This window comes from Ziziphus jujuba, chromosome 10 (genome assembly GCF_031755915.1).
Source record: "Ziziphus jujuba cultivar Dongzao chromosome 10, ASM3175591v1".
NCBI lineage: Eukaryota > Viridiplantae > Streptophyta > Magnoliopsida > Rosales > Rhamnaceae > Ziziphus > Ziziphus jujuba.
In genome coordinates, this window is record NC_083388.1 from 3,584,873 (window position 1) to 3,603,954 (window position 19,082).

At 34.5% G+C, this 19,082-nt stretch overlaps 4 protein-coding genes across 15 annotated transcripts; 2 read left to right on the forward strand and 2 right to left on the reverse strand.

The window, feature by feature from the left end:
- Positions 1-220: 220 nt before the first annotated feature.
- Positions 221-3,432, reverse strand: LOC107410539 (flagellar radial spoke protein 5). Its single transcript, XM_016017982.4, has 9 exons — positions 2,997-3,432; positions 2,132-2,216; positions 1,782-1,898; positions 1,559-1,623; positions 1,390-1,478; positions 1,216-1,295; positions 1,000-1,111; positions 623-742; positions 221-482 (listed from the first exon to the last, which is right to left on the reverse strand). The coding sequence occupies exons 1-9, from the start codon at positions 3,430-3,432 to the stop codon at positions 297-299; spliced, it is 1,290 nt and encodes a 429-aa protein (XP_015873468.2). The 3' UTR covers positions 221-296.
- Positions 3,433-3,587: 155 nt separating this feature from the next.
- Positions 3,588-5,545, forward strand: LOC107410540 (membrin-11). Its single transcript, XM_016017984.4, has 4 exons — positions 3,588-3,848; positions 4,096-4,216; positions 4,311-4,460; positions 5,159-5,545. The coding sequence occupies exons 1-4, from the start codon at positions 3,601-3,603 to the stop codon at positions 5,318-5,320; spliced, it is 681 nt and encodes a 226-aa protein (XP_015873470.2). The 5' UTR covers positions 3,588-3,600; the 3' UTR covers positions 5,321-5,545.
- Positions 5,546-5,828: 283 nt separating this feature from the next.
- LOC107410492 (histidine-containing phosphotransfer protein 1) lies at positions 5,829-14,290 on the reverse strand. Of its 12 annotated transcripts, none has more exons than XM_048468043.2 (10): positions 14,133-14,279; positions 13,318-13,456; positions 12,735-13,180; positions 10,351-10,540; positions 10,187-10,224; positions 9,636-9,766; positions 9,469-9,537; positions 7,878-7,949; positions 6,944-7,016; positions 5,829-6,113 (listed from the first exon to the last, which is right to left on the reverse strand). In XM_048468043.2, exons 4-10 carry the CDS (start codon positions 10,481-10,483, stop codon positions 6,042-6,044), a joined length of 588 nt encoding a protein of 195 aa, XP_048324000.1. In that variant the 5' UTR covers positions 10,484-10,540; positions 12,735-13,180; positions 13,318-13,456; positions 14,133-14,279; the 3' UTR covers positions 5,829-6,041. The 12 variants fall into 12 exon arrangements, 10 of the variants coding, with proteins under 10 accessions (XP_048324000.1, XP_024926345.2, XP_048323998.1 ...); XM_025070577.3 differs by having other exon boundaries at positions 10,351-10,976; XM_048468041.2 differs by having other exon boundaries at positions 12,716-13,180.
- A 1,011-nt stretch (positions 14,291-15,301) lies between these two features.
- On the forward strand, positions 15,302-17,240 carry LOC107410493 (uncharacterized). Its single transcript, XM_016017925.2, has 2 exons — positions 15,302-15,824; positions 16,374-17,240. The coding sequence occupies exons 1-2, from the start codon at positions 15,302-15,304 to the stop codon at positions 17,159-17,161; spliced, it is 1,311 nt and encodes a 436-aa protein (XP_015873411.1). The 3' UTR covers positions 17,162-17,240.
- Positions 17,241-19,082: the final 1,842 nt, after the last annotated feature.

A 19,082-nucleotide genomic window follows, 5' to 3' on the forward strand; every position in this document is an offset into this window, starting at 1 on the left:
CATGGGATTGGTAAGAAAGAATGAGGCTGGAACCTCTGTTGATTAATGGAAATCGATAATTTGGTTAGCAAGCAAATTTTCCAAAAAGATTTAAGGCACCAAGACTCAAGATTGGTGTTGTACTTGAAGAATTCTGTTTTTCACCTCTTTGAATATTTGTCCACCCACCTACCTCTGCCCCCACAGTCCACTGATAGATCTTGATATGACACGATTAATGGAAGCTATTAAAATTTTTCTATGGATATACAAACAACAAGAAATATAGAAAACATTTTTGTCAAGCATAATGAATTTTAAGCACGCCTGTATTCATCTCCACAGTCACCAATTATTTTAAGCAGATCTTTCCCCTTTCTTGAAATTTCTTGTATGCTGTTTACATCATCCTCATCAAGAGCAAGTGAAAATACAGCCTTGGAGTCTCGGATGTGTTCTGATAATCCAAGTCTTACGCCAACCATTGATCCGGCCACAGCTGGCTGAAATTCCACAAATCCAGACAAAACAAAAGAGATATATGATATGAATGATCATGAAACTTGAAAAATTAAAAAAAAAAAAAAAAAAAGAAAGTTAAAAGTGCAATATGAATTCCCATAAACGTATGAACTGAAAGTACTTGATCTAGTATGTATTTGACAGCAACAGTTGGGATTGAGACTCCATGTTTAGAAGCTATTCTTTTGAGTGTCTGAAGTAGAACCTGAAACTGTTTCCATCCTCCCCATGCATCAACCATCTGATACATAAATTGCAAACATAAATCACAAACTTTTATAAGAACTTTTAAGCATACAGAGGTTATGGAACTATATCCAAATTCTTCACAATCAAAAAGTCTTCTTAAATACTGTTAATCAGGAGTATTAATGGTATTCAAAACTGATTCCTATCATTATGTTGTACTTCTAGATGATACTTGTAGCTGATTAAGGTTAACATTTTGAGACTACCAATGCCTTACACGCCAGTAAGTTGTGTACAAGGATTTCATACCCGTTTATACTTTTGGAGTGAAGGAGTATTAAGAGGAGGTCCAGCAAAGGGAATGGCTAAGTTGGTGTCTAGGAATTTTTCAGATAATAGACCACCCAGTACTGTTCCATACCTGCATTCGAACTATTATACTCAGGAACAATGTAGAACAAAGAATGCATGATCGATATGAACAACACAAATGGAATGGAAAGCGTGAGAGAGGGAGAGAGTGACGTTATTAGTTTGACTCCTGTAAGCTGGCAAAGCTCTGCCATTTTCTGTTGAGGGCGCATGTCAACAATTGAATGTTGGACCTACAATCATGTTACATGTAGAACAGAAACTTATCACACAACTTAAAGATGGGCAAAATGTATCAAGGGAAAACATATTGTATCAAGCATATACCTGATTGCTTACAACAGGAATGTCATTCTCAAGGATTATCTGTAACCTCTCTGTATCGAAGTTTGTCAATGCAATGGTCTTGATTTTACCTGCACAAAAGTTGCTAAGTAATACAATCAAATCATGCAATGCAGATTTAAATTTTAATTTCAATAAGACAGAGTTTTACCTTCTTCTTTTAAATCTGTAAGGTGCTTTAGTGCATCAAGGTAACCACGATTTGAATAATCCCACCTATTTCCATAGAAAGTGGAAAATGCAATGAAAGTTCAATAAAATTTGAGCATAAAATTGAAACAATCAAGTATCATTTACAATAAAAGAAGGAAAATTATCCGTCAAGCACACAAAGATACCATAAAATAAAATAGCATCAAGAGGACACTTAATACCAATGAAATTGAAGCATGTCCAAGGAAGTCACATCCATTCTTTTCCGTGACACATTGATGTTTTCCTTCACATAACTACTTGTCATCTTAACAGGCGGCGGCACCCACTTTGTAAGACTGCACATCAACACATAATACTGCTAAAAATTTTCTTCAAATATATCTCAAACATTACATAGGGAGTGATAAGGTGGTTCATTTCTCCTCACAAAAAGAAAATAGACAAAAGGATTGGTTTTCTGCGAGGAGAGATGAGTCCACAGTAATTATCATTAGGCTTTAGTCAAATGCCTTTTTCGTTTTTACTCCGAAAAGAAAAATGAGCACTTGGTCAAGCGAAAGAAACTTACCCTCTAACCTTTTCCAAGAACTCAGGTGGCCTCTCTCGACGAACCCGATTAATGAATATCCCATACAGGTCTTCTGCTGGTCCATCTACAGAATTGAAATGGGAATCAATCAATCATGGAACTAAAATAATAACAGCTTTACATTAGACCAACTTATACCGTCATAAAGCAACACAAATGTAAGACAATCCAAATGATTTTTGTTAACCAACTCATAAAAACTATACAGACACAATTTTTGTAACTAAACAAGGCGGTTTATATCCAATTGAGACCATGTATTGGGGAAGAACCACAAACTAAGTGTTAATTGCTGATATATGATTTAAGTGGCATACATATATCTGCCATATCAAAGGTGGTAAGTCCTGCATCAGCATACTTAAGCATAGCATCAACCGCACTGTCTCTTTCAATCCGACCCCACCCGCCACTTGTTTGCCACATCCCATTCACAACACGGCTAATATCTAACGAATCCTTGCCCTTGTTAAGCACAACTCGTCGGTTATCCTCACTCAACACACACTCAATGGAAGTCCTCAAACTGGGTTTTGGCATTCTACTTTTGGTTTTTGCTTTGGATGAATACGTATATATAGAGCTGAATTTGGTAAATCCATGACTATGCAAGCTCAACAACTCCGCCATTTCAATGTGAAACGCCAAAAAATTTCGATTCACACATCCCCCATTTATACACACACGCATACACCTACTTATCCTGGTTTTTTCCAGTAAAAACCTCCTCCACCATATATTTTGTTTGGATACAAAAACAGTAAGGGACATTATCGTAAAAACACACAAAAACAAAAATTGGCATCCGATATTTGCATCAGACAGTACATCATGTAATACATACAGTGATCGGCCATGTCGAAGGTGGAGAGGCCAGCGTCGGCGTAACGAAGCATAGCCTCAACGGCGTCGTCCCGGTCAATTCTTCCCCATCCTCCACTGGTCTGCCACATTCCATTCAGTACTCGGCAAATCTCCAAGGAATCGTTCCCGTTCCTCAACGTGATTTGGCGGGACTCGGCGGCTCCGACGCTGCACCTGACCGAGTTGGCTCGAAGCCGGCGCGAGCCTCGCCGAGCTACTATGATCGTAGAGTTGGTGGGCTTCAAAGAAGCAAGACAAAAATGGTGGTGGTTGAGAGTCGCCGCCATTGCTGTAAAGCAAACCACTTGGCGGGAGAGAGAGAGAGAGAGGGAAAAAGGATAAGGGCGAGTAACTGCTTGGGGGAAATTTGAACCGGAGGGAAAAACCGGTTTCTTTAAGAAGAAGTGCCACGTCATCGATTTTGAGTAGATGGGTCCCGGAACGCGTGGAGAGTTTTAATTGCGTGGGTGATATTGGCCTCCGTGTTCTCTCTCATACAACGACGGGTATTTGATCGAAGAAAAGGTTCAAAGTTCAAACCGAGAAGAAGAGAGAAAGAAAGGTAGAGGACCGGCAATCTGGCGATGGCCGTGGAAATGGGAGGAGGAACGCTGTCGGAGATTCACCAGAGCGCGAAGAAGCTTCTGATGAGGAGCAGAGGCGGACTCGAACGCCTTGAGAGCCTCGAGTACATGACCTCCACCGCCGTCGATTCCCCTGAGCTATCCTACTCCGTCAAGAGGGACATCGCTCAGATCCAGTCTCTCTGCGTCGAGATGGACCGTCTCTGGCGATCTGTTGCAAACAAATCCGAGCGAGATCTCTGGAAAAGGTGTTCGCATTTTTCTTTTTGTGATTCAATTAAATTTCAATCTCAACCTCAATTTCAATTCTACTTAGGGCTTTTTTGAATAAAATTTTGTCATTGTTACCCAATTTGGAAGATATAGTTGTTCATGGTAATCGAATCTAATATTCAGATCTAATTGTTGTTTAATAGATCTTATTTTTCATTCCAAACTTATGGAAGATATATGAAAAATTTTGAAGTTTGAAAACTATTTTTGATGATTGTGCAGAAAGGTAGAACAAATAGCAGAGGAAGCTGAATCTTTGAAACAAAGTTTGGATAAGTATTTTGTAAGAAATCAGAGGAGGGTGACTGAAGCTAAGGAGAGGGCAGAGTTGCTTGGAAGAGCAGTATGTAAAAATCTTTTTTGTTTTGTTAGTTTGCTGTTGGATTTGCTTTTTATGATTTTACCCTGACATACAGTGACTTTTCGTTTGAGTGTAGAATGGGGAATCTGCTCATGTTTTGAGAATTTTCGATGAGGAGGCTCAAGCAATGCAGTCGGTCCGTAATTCTTCGCGGTTGTTGGAAGAAGCTAGTGCAACTGGAGAGGCCATTCTTTTCAAATATTCAGAGCAAAGGGAACGCCTCAAGGTATCACCAATTGCTTATTTGCTTACCAACTTGTGAAGGATCAGTAGTAATTGAATGCTCCAAGAAATAGGAAGAAATAAATTTTTGTAATTACGCTGAATCCATAATTTAAATATGTTATCATCGATGGTTCCTGTAAATATGTTTCCTAGATTAGGTGAATAAATTATCTGTTTCATTAACAAAAATAGAAAAAGAAGGTTGTAGCAATTTCTGCAGCACATAAGTAATGAATAGATAAAAGGAAGAAGAATAAAAGGTTCATCAGCACTCAATCAGAGATGGTCGAACAATAAGACATGTAAAAAGAGAATAATCATAGGAGTGTAGCATAAAACCATGTGGTATTGTAGAAACCCAGAGGAATAAAGAAACGGCCGAAGATTAGAGATTCAAATTCTTAACATCATTAATGCTTAAGCATGCAAACAAGAATCCGATTGAAGCAGGGAGGACTTATATTCTAGGACACTAGGAATATAGAATAGATACATATATGTTTTTCGAAATATATCTTTTATTTAAGGGTAGGCATTTCATATAAGATACAACTTGTAATACACATTGTGGCAACCAGGAGTTGAAGTACGAGATATTGGAGCTGTATAATGCATCAATTAGCAATTGTAGTGTTTCAGTGACATACTTTTTACTTTGGTATTGTTTATCACAATCTTACAACTATTCTTTTGGTTCAGAGAGCGCAACGGAAAGCATTGGATGTCCTTAACACAGTGGGTCTATCCAACTCTGTATTGAAGCTCATCGAGAGGAGACACCGTGTTGATAAATGGATAAAGTATGCTGGCATGGCATTGACACTGTTCGTTGTGTTTGTGTTTTGGAGGTGGACTAGATGAAGTTTGAGGAAAATGAAGAGTTTGCAAGGGCAGCCTACGTCAACTTTTTTCAGGCTTATAGTTAATTGTAGAGCAGCTCCAATATAGACTGGATATTTTGCAATCTAGTTTGTATATCCACCGTTGGAAAACCAATGTATATCATCAATTGTTAAAGATAATGTTCTTTGTATTTTACAATAGTTTCACATTGCTGATCAACATCCGTTTGAGGTTCAATTTCAACCATTCTTTTTTGGGAACTATGTTAATCGATCAGTTTCTCATCTATTGTAATTTATATGGTGATGGCTATGAGCTCAGTTCTATCATGACATAAAACTTGGTTCATTCTTCAAAATAGGTAGTTATAGGCGCTAGTAATCATAGCAACAGGGTGAAAACTAAGTTCTAGGCCATGCATAATGTCATCAATATTTTGTATGAGGAACAACCAAAAGTAAGGCTAAAAGGTGGTGGTCATTCAACCTACATGTATGTACAACAATGCCCTTCTTTTGATGAAAAAAAAAAAAAAAAAAAAAAAGAAAGAAAAAATTCAGAGAAAATGTCTACGATTCTAGAAAGTACTTGTCGGATCATTGCATAAGCTAAGGGACCATTCTCAAACAAGTATCAGTTACGAGAACATGAAACTAATACATGAAACAGCAAGCTCTACAAATTTAATTCAAAATTGCTAGGTATTTTGCTCCCACCCTTGGCTCTCCTACTACACACTTCAAGCAGAATTTGTTGGTGTACAAGCTTTACCTTTTTGTCTGCTCTCAAGTCTGATAATCCTACGCTCCATCTGCATGACCATGCTAAAGGGTCACTTGAATTAGAAAGTCAAATACATAAAATACTTGTGTATGTATTTCAGAGAAGCTATGTTTTGCGCCAACTACTTTGAATATCAAAATGGAACCCTTAGAACTAATAGACAGAGAAATTGTTGATCTTAACCCTAGTTGAACCTCAAGGTCAATTAGCCAAACCAATTTAGAGGTGCTACAGTTATCCTTCAGTCCACACCTGAGTTGTAGTTGCCGACTTAAGCAAAAACTTGTGAAGTACTTTCTTTTATTCCAGGGTACTTTTAGTTAGGGGTAAGGGATCAGTATTTGGAATGGAATATTGGAAATGTTATCTATTCAGGTTGAAACATAGAATCAATTTATCAACAATTAATTATAAGAATCAATTTATCAACAATTAATTGAATTAATTATAAAATGTAATACTATTGAAAAAAATGTTGAAATTCGACGGTGGGAGAATAGAGAGATGAAAGAAAGTAGACAGAAATTCAAGAGAGAAACAACAAAAATAAATATAGAGAAAAACTCCAAAGAACTGAGAAAAATGAGAAATTAAGGACATATAGAGAGAATTAATAATGGACATCAATAACCCTTTTGGCAACTAGATGAGATATAGATTTATTCTGGCACAAATATTGGTCATTACAGTTATACCAACCCTTCATAGATCAAGTTCTGCCAACTCTTGAAAACAAAAAAAAAAAAATGTGAATACGGTAAAAGAAATTAAATTACCCTAAAGAGTAAGAATATATTTCTTTCCAAGTAAAAACATATTTTGAAAGTGATAGAGACAGAACTCAACATTTTGTAATACCTGAGCATAGGACTCCAGCTTGTCCTGGGTACAAGAAAATTCTTTCTTTATCCAACTCAAGGCTCGGACGAAACTGAATATATTTTTAACAGAAAAATGAAGTTTAGACATACGAAATAGGAAAGGAATTACAAGACATTTTCTTGATATGACTCACAGGTATATAGTTAGTTAAGAGATCCTTGGACATTTTCTTGATATGATTCACAGGTATACAGTTAGTTGTATAGTTAAACACCAACATATTAAGAAAATATAAGGAACAAAACACAAGAGTGGGCATCAGTAACTCCTTGGACAAATATATATTGGTTATCCCATAAATGGTTCCTTACATAATAAATTAGAGTACAACTTTTCAAGGTGGCATTGACAAATAAGTAGAGCCATCATCCAAGATCTTTCTATTATGTCTCCCAGCACAGCAGGAGATAGAGTATGACCTAGGGTTATTTCATATTAGACACCCACATAAAAAGTACAGTGAACCACAGGTCCCAACTTTTTGGGGGCCTAAGGGCAGCCTAAAAGTGCAGAACTTGAACTCTTTCGGTAACTAAAGATGATCAATCAGACACTATGATTTGACAATGACACAGGTTTACAAGTAGCAATACACGGTTCATACAGGTATTCCTCAATGGTAATTAATATTTCACTTTTTTTAATGGAAAATGTCTTTCAGCCCAACATGTAAAATTCAGAGATGGCTGGCACCATTAATACACTGCCATTGCAGTAGTATGATTTCACTAGTCGAGTTGTATAGCAGTATTCTTATTTTTATTTTCTGAAGACTAAATAATATTAGCACTGCCTTCAATGCCTGATATTAGAAGATATTAAATGTAACAGAAATTTTCTTCCTCAGATATTTTATCAAATGGTAAATATTTAAACTGGCATATGCAAGATGAAGAGAAAACCTTCATACTTTTGCTTGTTCATCTGAACAGAGGCCTGAATGAGTTCATCACATGCAAGTCTTACATGCTCAGCACCAATGCTGTAATGCCGAATAAGGAACAAAATTTAGTTTTTAATGCTGATTGCTGAATATATGAAAAAAAAATTTGAGCACACAGCATACATGGAACATATAAATATGAATTTGCAACAATGTTTATAATAATGTAAAAATTAACTCAAAGAGTGCAATCCATTAAAAGCTCTTTCTCCCCATAAAAAACCCAGGGAAAAAAAAAAGAGAGAGAAGTATTATACGTCCATACAACAAATTCTAAATCCTGTAAAATTTTCAATTAATGTCTGTGTGGGAGCAAGTTTGGGTGCTTCTGTGTAACTTTGCATGCACATCAATGTAACATGTGCATGTGTCTCTGGTGCGAGAGACAGATATGAAACTACAGTCCAATATGTCTGAATTGCTAATTATCATTAACTTTAAAATTTCAACTCAAATTCAAATGCTGTGCCAAAACAAAGCAAATACATAATAGTAAATTGTGGACTTCACTTCCCTTTCAGTTGTTTCTTGATGTAGAACTGGAGTTCTTGATAAAAGAACATGGAGTTTAGATTCATTTAAGGTCTATCATTGTAAGCTTACATAAATTTATTTATTGATTATCCTTTCTCTAGGGCATTTAAACTCTACCAGTCCATCAAGAAAGCTTATATTTGTTTCAATGATTCAAGTATTTATTTGGCTACTCTACCTCATGATAAGGTCAATAGGCAATTTATGCTGCAAAGAGAGACCACAAAAATGTTTGAAATTGGTGTACAAGTATGATAAAGGGGGTGGATCCATTGGACATGTTTATTTACCATGAAGTGGTTGCTCAACTTAGGTAAGATTGTTGAATGAAGCTTTAGATTTATCTGGGCATTGGTGGAATCATGTTATCAGTAAGGCTTTTTTAACGGGATTTGGAGGGGGAAACTGTCATGATGTGCAGAAATGGCTATTGTTTGGGGCTGATCGGAAGGAAATTAGAGAATGTCAAAAGAGGTGCTAAGATGTATTTTTTTGGGGGAATTGTTTGAGGTTTCCGGAATCATTCTGGACATCGACCTCAAAGGAGTCTAAAGATATACAATTTTCTGATTAATATGGAAAAATCTTAAAATACCCATTCCACAATCTTGACAAAGGAAAGGGAAGGAAAATTAACTGAAAAAAATATTTGGCTTATTACATTAATAATTAAAAAGTAGGCAATTGAGGTTGAATAGTGTAGTTGAGAGAGTTATTTTAAACTTGTAAAATAATGTCCTACGTTTTCACTCTTTAGTTGAAAACAGTCATAATCATGTGCATGTTTTGTGCAGAAAATTATAATGTGAAACGGATGTCTAACGAATTCCAGTATTTAATTCATGAATTTGAAATTACCACAATTTATTTTCTTCAGGAAAAGTGGATAATTTGTTTTTTGGAGGCACAAAGATGAAGTAAGATCCTCAGAAGATTTTGAGAGATGTTCCTCATGTACTAGAAACCAATTTATGCCTTAAACATAATCTAGATGATAACATGAGAAACTAAAGTCAAATATTACCATGAGCTTCTATCCTTTACTTTGTGAGCCAGCAAAGTCACCTTGGAGAAATCAACATCAGGAAAATCACTGCAGGTATGGTTTACAATTCAGAAGTAACTCAATGTAGATAAAACTAGCTATCATGATCCAAATGCCCTAAAAAATTGTTTTAAATACAGAGATACCTGTAGCTTGTAAGTTCTGATAAAATCATTTCCACATCAACCAAATATGCATCGATCAGCTGCACAACAAGATCAGGTTGTTCCATACTTTTTAGAGTCTGAATCTGTGAAAACTGATCATTTACTATCCCCTGAAAGGAATGAAACAACCATGAACTAATATTATCATCCAAACTTCCAAACAATACTTTAAGCAATAAAATTGGCTGCAACCCATGCAACAATAAATCAAGCTACAGGGAAAATTCAAATTGCATCTAAAACATGAGCCTTCTGGATCATTATATCAAAACCCCCTCTTTTTGGAAAAACGAAAAAAAAAAAAAAAAAAAAAAAAAAAAAAAAAAAAGAAGGAATGAAACAGCCAAATATAACACATTTAGAGAACACAATCAAATGGCAATAGATTTACCACAAGCCCTTGGAATCAGTTTTAATTGACAAATCTTATCAAAAAAAAAAAAAAAAAAAAAAATCAATTGACAAATACACCAGCCAGCAAGTATTTGTAAATGAAACCTTAAGAATACAACAACCAAACAAGACATCACCTCATCAAATAGTGACTGCACATATTCTTCAAGTAGTCCTTCAAGAATAGACAGAGCCATTTCAGATATAAAAGAAACAAACTTAACTGACTGAAACTCTGTGTGTGTGTGTGTGAGAGAGAGAGAGAGAGAGAGAGAGAGAGAGAGAGAGAGAGATTTTAAACCATGGTGAGAATGAAACAGTTCTGCATGGAGATATAACAGCTTCAGTGAGAGGTTTGATAAACAATGGTTATCAGACTGCCATGAGTTTTGCATGGTGCCTTGTGGATTAACACCTGGAATGCAAATTAACATATATGCCCCTTAAAGAATAATGCAAAGCAAATACTTCACCTTTTCTTCTTCTGTCACCTGATCCAATACGACATAACATCCTTTGATCAATTTAGAGATTGAAATAGCATGTCATACAACAAATCACGTTGCAAATCAATATATAAAAATAAAAAAAATAAAAAAAAAACCCTAACATTTTGCTTCAAAGGAGAATTCACCAATTTAATTAGTTTATAATTTATCATAACATATTATAACAGGAAATCTAAAAATGAGACATGAATCCAAAAAAATTATAAGGAACCTAAGCCCAAGATCTGCTTAATTGCATTCAATATATACTTACCATGATTGGGATTCAGATATTTTAATTTGGACAAGAACAACAAAGAAAGCTCTTAATCCGCCATTCTCTTTAAGATTGTCTACATCTTTTGTAGTGCTACTTCCACATCATATTAAGTGGGTCCCATGCAACTTTTGCCAGAAATGATAACAATTTGTTTGGTCCCTAGTGATTTTATTGAACAGAAAGCAGCAGTACCCATGCCACATGGCAAACAACAAGAGTCATATAAGCTGTCAAAGAGGGTCAGTTTCATTTACTTACTGAAAAAGAATTTTATGCTAATCTGGATAAGTTATTAACAGTGGAAATTTATACATTTTGGAGTACTCATTATTTTAAACACCTCACTAACAAATTAACCTGATACTATCATTCTTTACAATAAGTTTCAAACAACAAAAAACAAGAATCATACAAGCTGTCAAGAGGATCAGTTTTCACTTGCTTGGTCAAAAAGCAGGTTATGTTAATCTCAATAAGTTATTAATAGTGGTAATTTATACATATTGGAGTATTAAAAGTTTATACATCTCGCTAACAAAAACTAACTTGATAGTATCATTCTTTATAATAAGCTTCAAGCAACAATAAATTGTCTACTTATGTTAAAACTGGACAAACAAACCTCATGAAGAACATAAGCCAGCTTGAAGTTGATCTCAAGGGCCAGACTTTCCATGTCAGTTCTAAAATTTTTGTCTAACTTGCAATTTGAAATGACAAATGAAAATATGAAAATAAATTCGAGATTAACTTCACTACAGTGGTGAATGGTGTTTAATGGTTTAACGCTAATCCATAATATCTTGCACTGCAACGCCAGAGCAAAGGAAATAGATTGTAAAAGGAAACTTCATAGATAAACATAAGACAGGAATATAGGAAGAAAATAATAAGACAACAGAATTTAAAATTTAAACTATCCCTTCACTCTAGAGGAAAAAACATATATTTAATTGAAAAATACAAACACTACTGAATATTAGCAATTCCATATGCAAAATATTTCCCAATCTTCAACTGTTGCATCTTGAAGATAGTCAAGAACCCATTTTGTAACATTAAGATCATCACGTCCTTTAGCAAGGCCAGTACAACCATGGTACAAGAAGTTATTTATCCATGTACCTTCTTTTTTTCTTTTTGAGTTATTTCATCTGGCATATAACAAATTCAAGTGAACAAGTTACTCTGGAAGACAGCTGAATTTTTTATTTTTTTAATTTTCATTGCTTTATAGAATAAAAAATACATATATAACAGGAAAACCCAAAACGAGGCACAAACCCCAAAACAGTTTCTTGTGCAGCAGTTAGCATGTCTAACTGTATTAGAGCTCATAAATATGACTAGTGTATCTGGGCATATAGTTCTCCATTTACAAAGCTCACAACTTCTAATTCAGCTTACTTAAAGAATGTTGCTAGTCCAATACATTTCTGTTTTATTCTCCATTAAGCATGGAACATTTTTCCACCCAGAGCTGACCAGAAAATATATCAAAATAAAATTTAAATTTGATACTCACATGGGCTACTTCTCCCATAAAAAGCAGCACAGTCAGTTCTTGAATGGATAGAGTTGGCCTTATAAGAAATTAAGAGCATTTATGTGTTCTTACCATAGCTCGTATTTGTAGTATCATCTACCATGAAAGAAACTATAGCTTATAATATATGTTGTAATCTCAAGTTCAATACAGGTGCCATCCAACAAAATTTTATGCATAACATAGATTTTAAAGAAAATTTAGCTTTTTTGAGAATAAATTGACGTATAAAGAAACAGATGTGCATACAAATAAATTCCGCCTATCACAACCTCCTTTCCCAAAGCCGAGACTACAACATATAAGCCCCCACCAAACACAAAAATCATAATAGTGTTTTTCAGATTATTACCATCTGAGTCATAGCAAACCTTATCAATGATGGTTTCCAGCTTCCTTTCACCAGTCTCTATGTCAATAATCTTTCTCTTCATTTGCACGTGTAATGGCCCCGAAAATAAGTCTCTATGTCAATAATCTTTCTTTTCATTTGTACTTGTAATGGCCATGAAAATAAGGAATCGGGAACAGAAAAAAATTATAAACTTCAAACGTGAAAGCACTTTAATTTTTTAACCCGTTTCACTTGGAAGTTAGAAAACCATGCCTACTTTGTTTCGGGAAAAAAAATAATACTAATAAAGGAGTCCTTAAATGCCACTGAATATTCATCAAGTGTACGAAATGCAAACAAAGTTTAGCATTTTTATGGCAGAATTGGCGCTTCACTAACAGAAGAACAACATCACCCATTGGTTCTTGCATACAGATCACCAGCAGAAACGACCACCTATGGAAACCAACATCCTGTTTCTTGCTGCATATAACAACCAAAATAAATTAAATTAAATTTAATTAAAATGAACAAGATATATATATATATATATCCTCATAATATATATATATATAAGTATATCTTTTCCGTAGTTTTTGAACATGAAAAGGAAGAATTACATGTGCTTGGCTCAATCAAAGAGTGAAGAATATATATTGATCAGACATGCAGTAGATAGTGACGGATCTCACAACATAATAATGTCTAAGAACTTCCTTCAAAGCTTGTAGTTGACAGAATTGGTCATCAAAAACTTGCCTGACAAATAATACAAGAAGAAATTCATATCACCTAATACTTTCTTTGCCGGTCATTATCACCAAATACTGATCAAGTCTTCTTCCCAATTCAGTAATTTATCACAATTTTAACGTGCAAATTCAAGTGTGTGTACACGCGCACGAGAGCAATAACGTGTTTATATATGACGAAAAATAGGTAACATTTTCAATGTCAAAACTCAAGAGCGACATAATCTCGAACAAAATTCACTCTCCTAAAATAAGATCACATAAAATTTCACAAGGAAAAAATAAAATAAAAAAAATTGTCTTTTAAATTAATTTCAAACATATAAAACGCTTTACATCAGTACGCTAACAAATTTAAATAACACAGAAAGCGTATTTCACCGAATTCCCAATAAAATAAAATAAAATAAACATTTTTGCAAAGTTTGATGTTCCTCTTTCATTGCATGTTAAGATCGCCAAAAGAAGCAAAAGGACTGAAAGAAAACGAGAAAAACACGGATCCAAATCGCAAAGAACAAAATAGAGAAAGAGCTTTCTCTCATTCAATTAATTTGTTTGTTTCGTTCTTGGTTTTCTTTGGCTGAAATTATGAAACATTAATTTGAGAAAAAGGACGTGAAGGAAGCGAATATGGAAGAACGCTATGCGTATTGCGCATATTAAAGAGGAAGATGTGATACCTCGTCGAGAGCACATGGAGTATATGAAGCCGCGAAGTGGAGCTTTCTGAAAAAGAACAAGCCAAACCGCCATTTTCAAATGTCTCAGACTCTCACACTCTCACACAGAAACCAAACAGTATGTGTACAAGATGGAAAGAGAATTGAGAACAAGAACAACTGTCATTTTGATGGGCCTCTTTGTCTCAATTTCTATTCCATTTTGCTCAGAGAGAAACTAGACTACGGCCCAGCCCAATGGTTTCTGACCCATTTTTCCTGGTCTTTTTTTATTTTTTTACTCTTTTTTATTTTTTTGACATCACAATTGTATTAATTTTTTTTGGTGAATTATTTATTTATTTATACATAACGTGGGGCGAAGTAATGATGGTTATTTCTCTAATTTTGATGTCCCTATAAAGTTGTTGTCGGTGTCTTATTATAAGTTTAATTTTCTGAAATCCATTTGTTGTATCTCAGACTATGAAAGTGTGGAATTTGCAATTGGATAATTTCCCTTCACAAATTGGAAAAGTAGCATAAACCATTATCTTAATCCAAAGCCGATATTAATGAACCGTCATTAGAATTTATAAATGCATGTTTTAAAAAATAATATGCATCTAATTTACTGTAAATTGGATCAAATACAGCTATAGCATAAACCATGAATCGGGTCATAGTTATATATTTTGAAACTCAAGTGGTAGAAGAAATCAAGGCTTTATTCCTTGCGATCTAGATTTCCTACAATTTTCCGTACTAAAAAAAGAAAGAAAACTGTATTATTTCATTTGATGTCATAACTAGACAGGCTTTATCTGAACCTCACGCAATTATATAGTTTTCAACACCAATTTAAAATAGAAAAAAAAAAAAAAAAACAACTTTTAAAATTACTAAGTTTCCATGCCTATCTCTCTTGGCTATACTATAGTTAATCTCTTGAAGAAGTGCAAATCAAGAATTTTGTAATTGACTTTTGAAAATTTAATCGTCTGGCCATGTGAGGGACACCATTAATATAAGATCGGTCAAAAGTAAGTAAAGAACACTCCACGTACAAAGCAAGCTTATGAACGCTAGATTTTAGGCTACACTTTAACTTTGGAAAATCCGTCTCTATAAAAAGATCAAATTTCCATGCATTCTCATATCACCCAAACCCAATTATCATCATCACCAAAATGGCTCAACCTGTGTTGCGTTTAGTGTGTTTGGTGTTCCTCTTGCTGGTTGTTTTGGCAGAGGGAGGTCCTCAAAAGCCTAAGAAAGTGAAATGCAAAGACAAAAAATACAAAAATTGTTACCACAAGGACTTATATTGCCCTGCATCCTGCCTTCGTTCCTGCTTTGTGGATTGTTCCACTTGCCAAACGGTTTGTACACCACCGCCCCCGCCTCCACCGTCACCTCCGCCGCCTCCGCCAAAATCTAAGAGGCTGCGATCTCCACCTCCTCCCAAGGTGCATCCTTCCCCTCCGCTTCCTCCGACCACCTATACCCCTCCCTCACCTCCACCTCCAACTAGTTTAAGTCCGTCATCTTGGTATCCTCCTCCACCTCCGGCTTCTTCGGAGGTTTCGGGAGCAAAGAGAGTAAAATGCAAGAACAATAACTATCCTCATTGCTACGGCATGGAGCTACGTTGTCCCAGCAGTTGTCCTGAGCAATGTGAGGTGGACTGCGTTACATGCAGTCCCGTTTGTAGTAAGTTTCCACCAACTTCAGTATTTGTGTGTATTATAATGTAGTGACAAATAAATATGCATGAAATCCTTTTGAGATTTAATTTTAATTTATTATTATTATTTTTTTTAATCACTATGTATGGCCAACATTGTTTCTAATTAAGTAAAAGATAAAAATATTGTTGAAGAGAAGAATATGGCATTGCATGCATGAAATTTTGTTTTCACTCAATTTTATTATTAACAAATTAATGTTAAAACTAGAACATTTACATTTTTTAGTTTTGGCCAAGATGAAAAAAAATTATTATTTTCTTTAATTTTATATTTTTTTTCCATTAATTACAAAAACACATTGACATTTTAATCAATAATATTTATAATAGATTGACATTTTAATCAATAGTATTTATAATAGTAACATCAAAGACATGAATAGTAACATTTTATTATTATTATTATTATTATTGAAATTGTACCGTGGCCAAGATGAGAAAGATGTATTTCAATCATGTTCAAATTTTTGATAATAATATAACAATCAAACTTGAATCTTTTGAATGTACAGACTGCAACAGGCCAGGCGCAGTCTGCCAGGACCCTCGATTCATCGGCGGCGATGGAATCACATTCTACTTCCACGGCAAGAAGGACAAAGATTTCTGCATAGTTTCCGACACAAACCTCCACATCAACGCCCATTTCATCGGAAAACGAAACCAAAACATGAAAAGAGACTTCACTTGGGTCCAATCCCTCGGAATTCTCTTCGACAACCACAAACTCTCCATCGGTGCAAAGAACACATCCACATGGGACGACACCGTGGACCGCCTCTCCTTATCATTCGACGGCGAACCCATCTTCCTTCCCGATATCGAAGGCGCCAAATGGAATCCAACAACATCATCACAGGATGTCACCATCACAAGGACCCAAAATGCAAATTCCATTGAAGTCCAAGTGGAAGGAAATTTCAGGATCAAAGCAAATGTGGTTCCCATAACCGAGAAAGATTCGGTGATACATAAATATGGGATTACCAAAGAGGATTGCTTTGCTCACCTTGATTTGAGCTTCAAGTTTTACTCACTGAGTGGGGATGTTAATGGAGTCTTGGGCCAGACATATGGAAACAAGTATGTGAGTAGGGTTAAGATGGGGGTGAGTATGCCAGTTCTAGGTGGTGATAGAGAATTCGCATCTTCAAGTATATTTGCCACGGATTGTGAAGTTTCAAGATTCAATATTAATAATGGAGAGTCTAAGGGCAATTCTTCCTCGGAGAATTATGAGTTTGTGAAAATGAAATGTGATAGCAGGATGGATGGTAGAGGTGTTGTGTGCAAGAGATAAAAGATTTCTGAATTACGTATAATTTATAGTATTATATATACACACACAATTCACCCTGTCTTTGTTGGTGAGAAATAAGCTGTCCATGATGACACCAAATTGTAACAATAAGGCCAGGCTTAAAATATAGTGGTTGTGTTTAGCCATGGCCGATTGATTTCAATGTTTTTTTTTTAAAAAAATTAAAAAATTTAATTTGTTTTGAATTTGTTGTGCTCAATAAATGTATTATATTACATAATTCAATGTTTTTTAAATTAAAAAAATTATTTTTGTTATAAATTTGTTGTGTTTAATAAATGTATTATATCACATAATTACTTTTTTTTTTGTTATTAAATTTAACCTATCATCGGGCAAAGAATTATTAAATTTAATTTTTTGTCCATGACAGCTGACCTCTTGATATATTTCCTGCTCAGAAACTTACGAGGAGAATTAGTACCTTAGCAGTAACTTCAGATCTTCGGTTTGTAGAGCCAAATCAACGAAATCCTCATCAACATCTTCAGTATCTTCACTAACAGCTACCTCATTGCCTTTGATTTGGTAAGTAATGGTATTTGTTTCTCTAACGTTGGTCTCCCTATAAAGTTGTGGTTGGTGTCGTATTATAGGTTTAATTTTCTCAAATCCATTTGTTTTTTTTTGCTTTTTTTTATTATTATTTTTTTAATAATACTGAGAAAGTATGGACTTTGCTATGCCATTGCCATTACCATTTCGAAGGGACAATTCATTTGTTAGCGTTTTGTGCTTGAGGTGTTAGAAATTATATATGCATATATAATATGGTAAATTGGCAATGATTTTTTTTTCTTAAATATTACAATATGGTAATTATGGTAAAAATTATAAGTATAAAATATGATCATGTAACAAAAACAGAATGAATAGCATGCGTTGGTGCCCTAGAAAATCAACGCCCTAGAAAACCGACTAGAAAGCCCTGCCCTTCTACATCCAAATTACCAAAATTTTGCGTAGTTTCACTTCAAAAATTGGAAAAATAATATAAACCTTTATTTTAATCCAAAGCCGGTTTCGATGTCATTAGAATTTATAACTGCATATTTTAAAAAATAATATGCCGATCAAATAGAGCTATAGCTCTCTCTCTCTCTCTCTCTCTATATATATATATATATATATGAATTAATTTAATTTGTTATGATCATAAACCTTGAATCGGGTGAAGTTGTATATTTTCAAACTCAATTGGTGGAAGAAATCTAAGGCTTTATTACTTGCGATCTAGATTTCTTACATTTTCCGATACGCGAAAAGAGGATTGTATATAATAGTTTTAAAAACAAATAAAAGAATCTTGTAAAAGAAAGATGTGCAAATCAAGAATTCTGGGACCAAATAAACTAAGAGACTTAGAAATAGAAAAACAACAAAATAAAAAACCAGAAAAAAAAAAAAAAAAAAAAAAAAAAAAACACATAGACTTGCTCAAAAGTCACCACCACGGACACAACGGACAAGGTGGAGGGTGGAATCGTTCTAAATGTTGTAATCACAAAGGGTGCGATCATCCTCCAACTGCTTCCCAGCAAAGATAAAACGCTGTTGGTATGGTGGAATTCCCTTTTTGTCCCGGATCTTAGCTTTGATTTTGTTAATGGTAGTTACTTAAATTATCATTTAATATTATAGATTTGCTGATAATGGTTTATCAATAATAATAAATAATATGTTTTTAATTTTTTAATTTTTTATTATTTATAAAACAAGTGCATACCGGTCAAAGTAAGTAAATAACACTCCACGTACCAAAGCAAGCTTATGATTGCTAGATTTTATAGGTTTACAATATTTTACTTGGATATCAGTCGTTCTTCGAACTCCCTGTATAAAAAATATTAATTTCCATGCAATCTCATATCACAAAACCAATTATCATTAGTGCCAAATA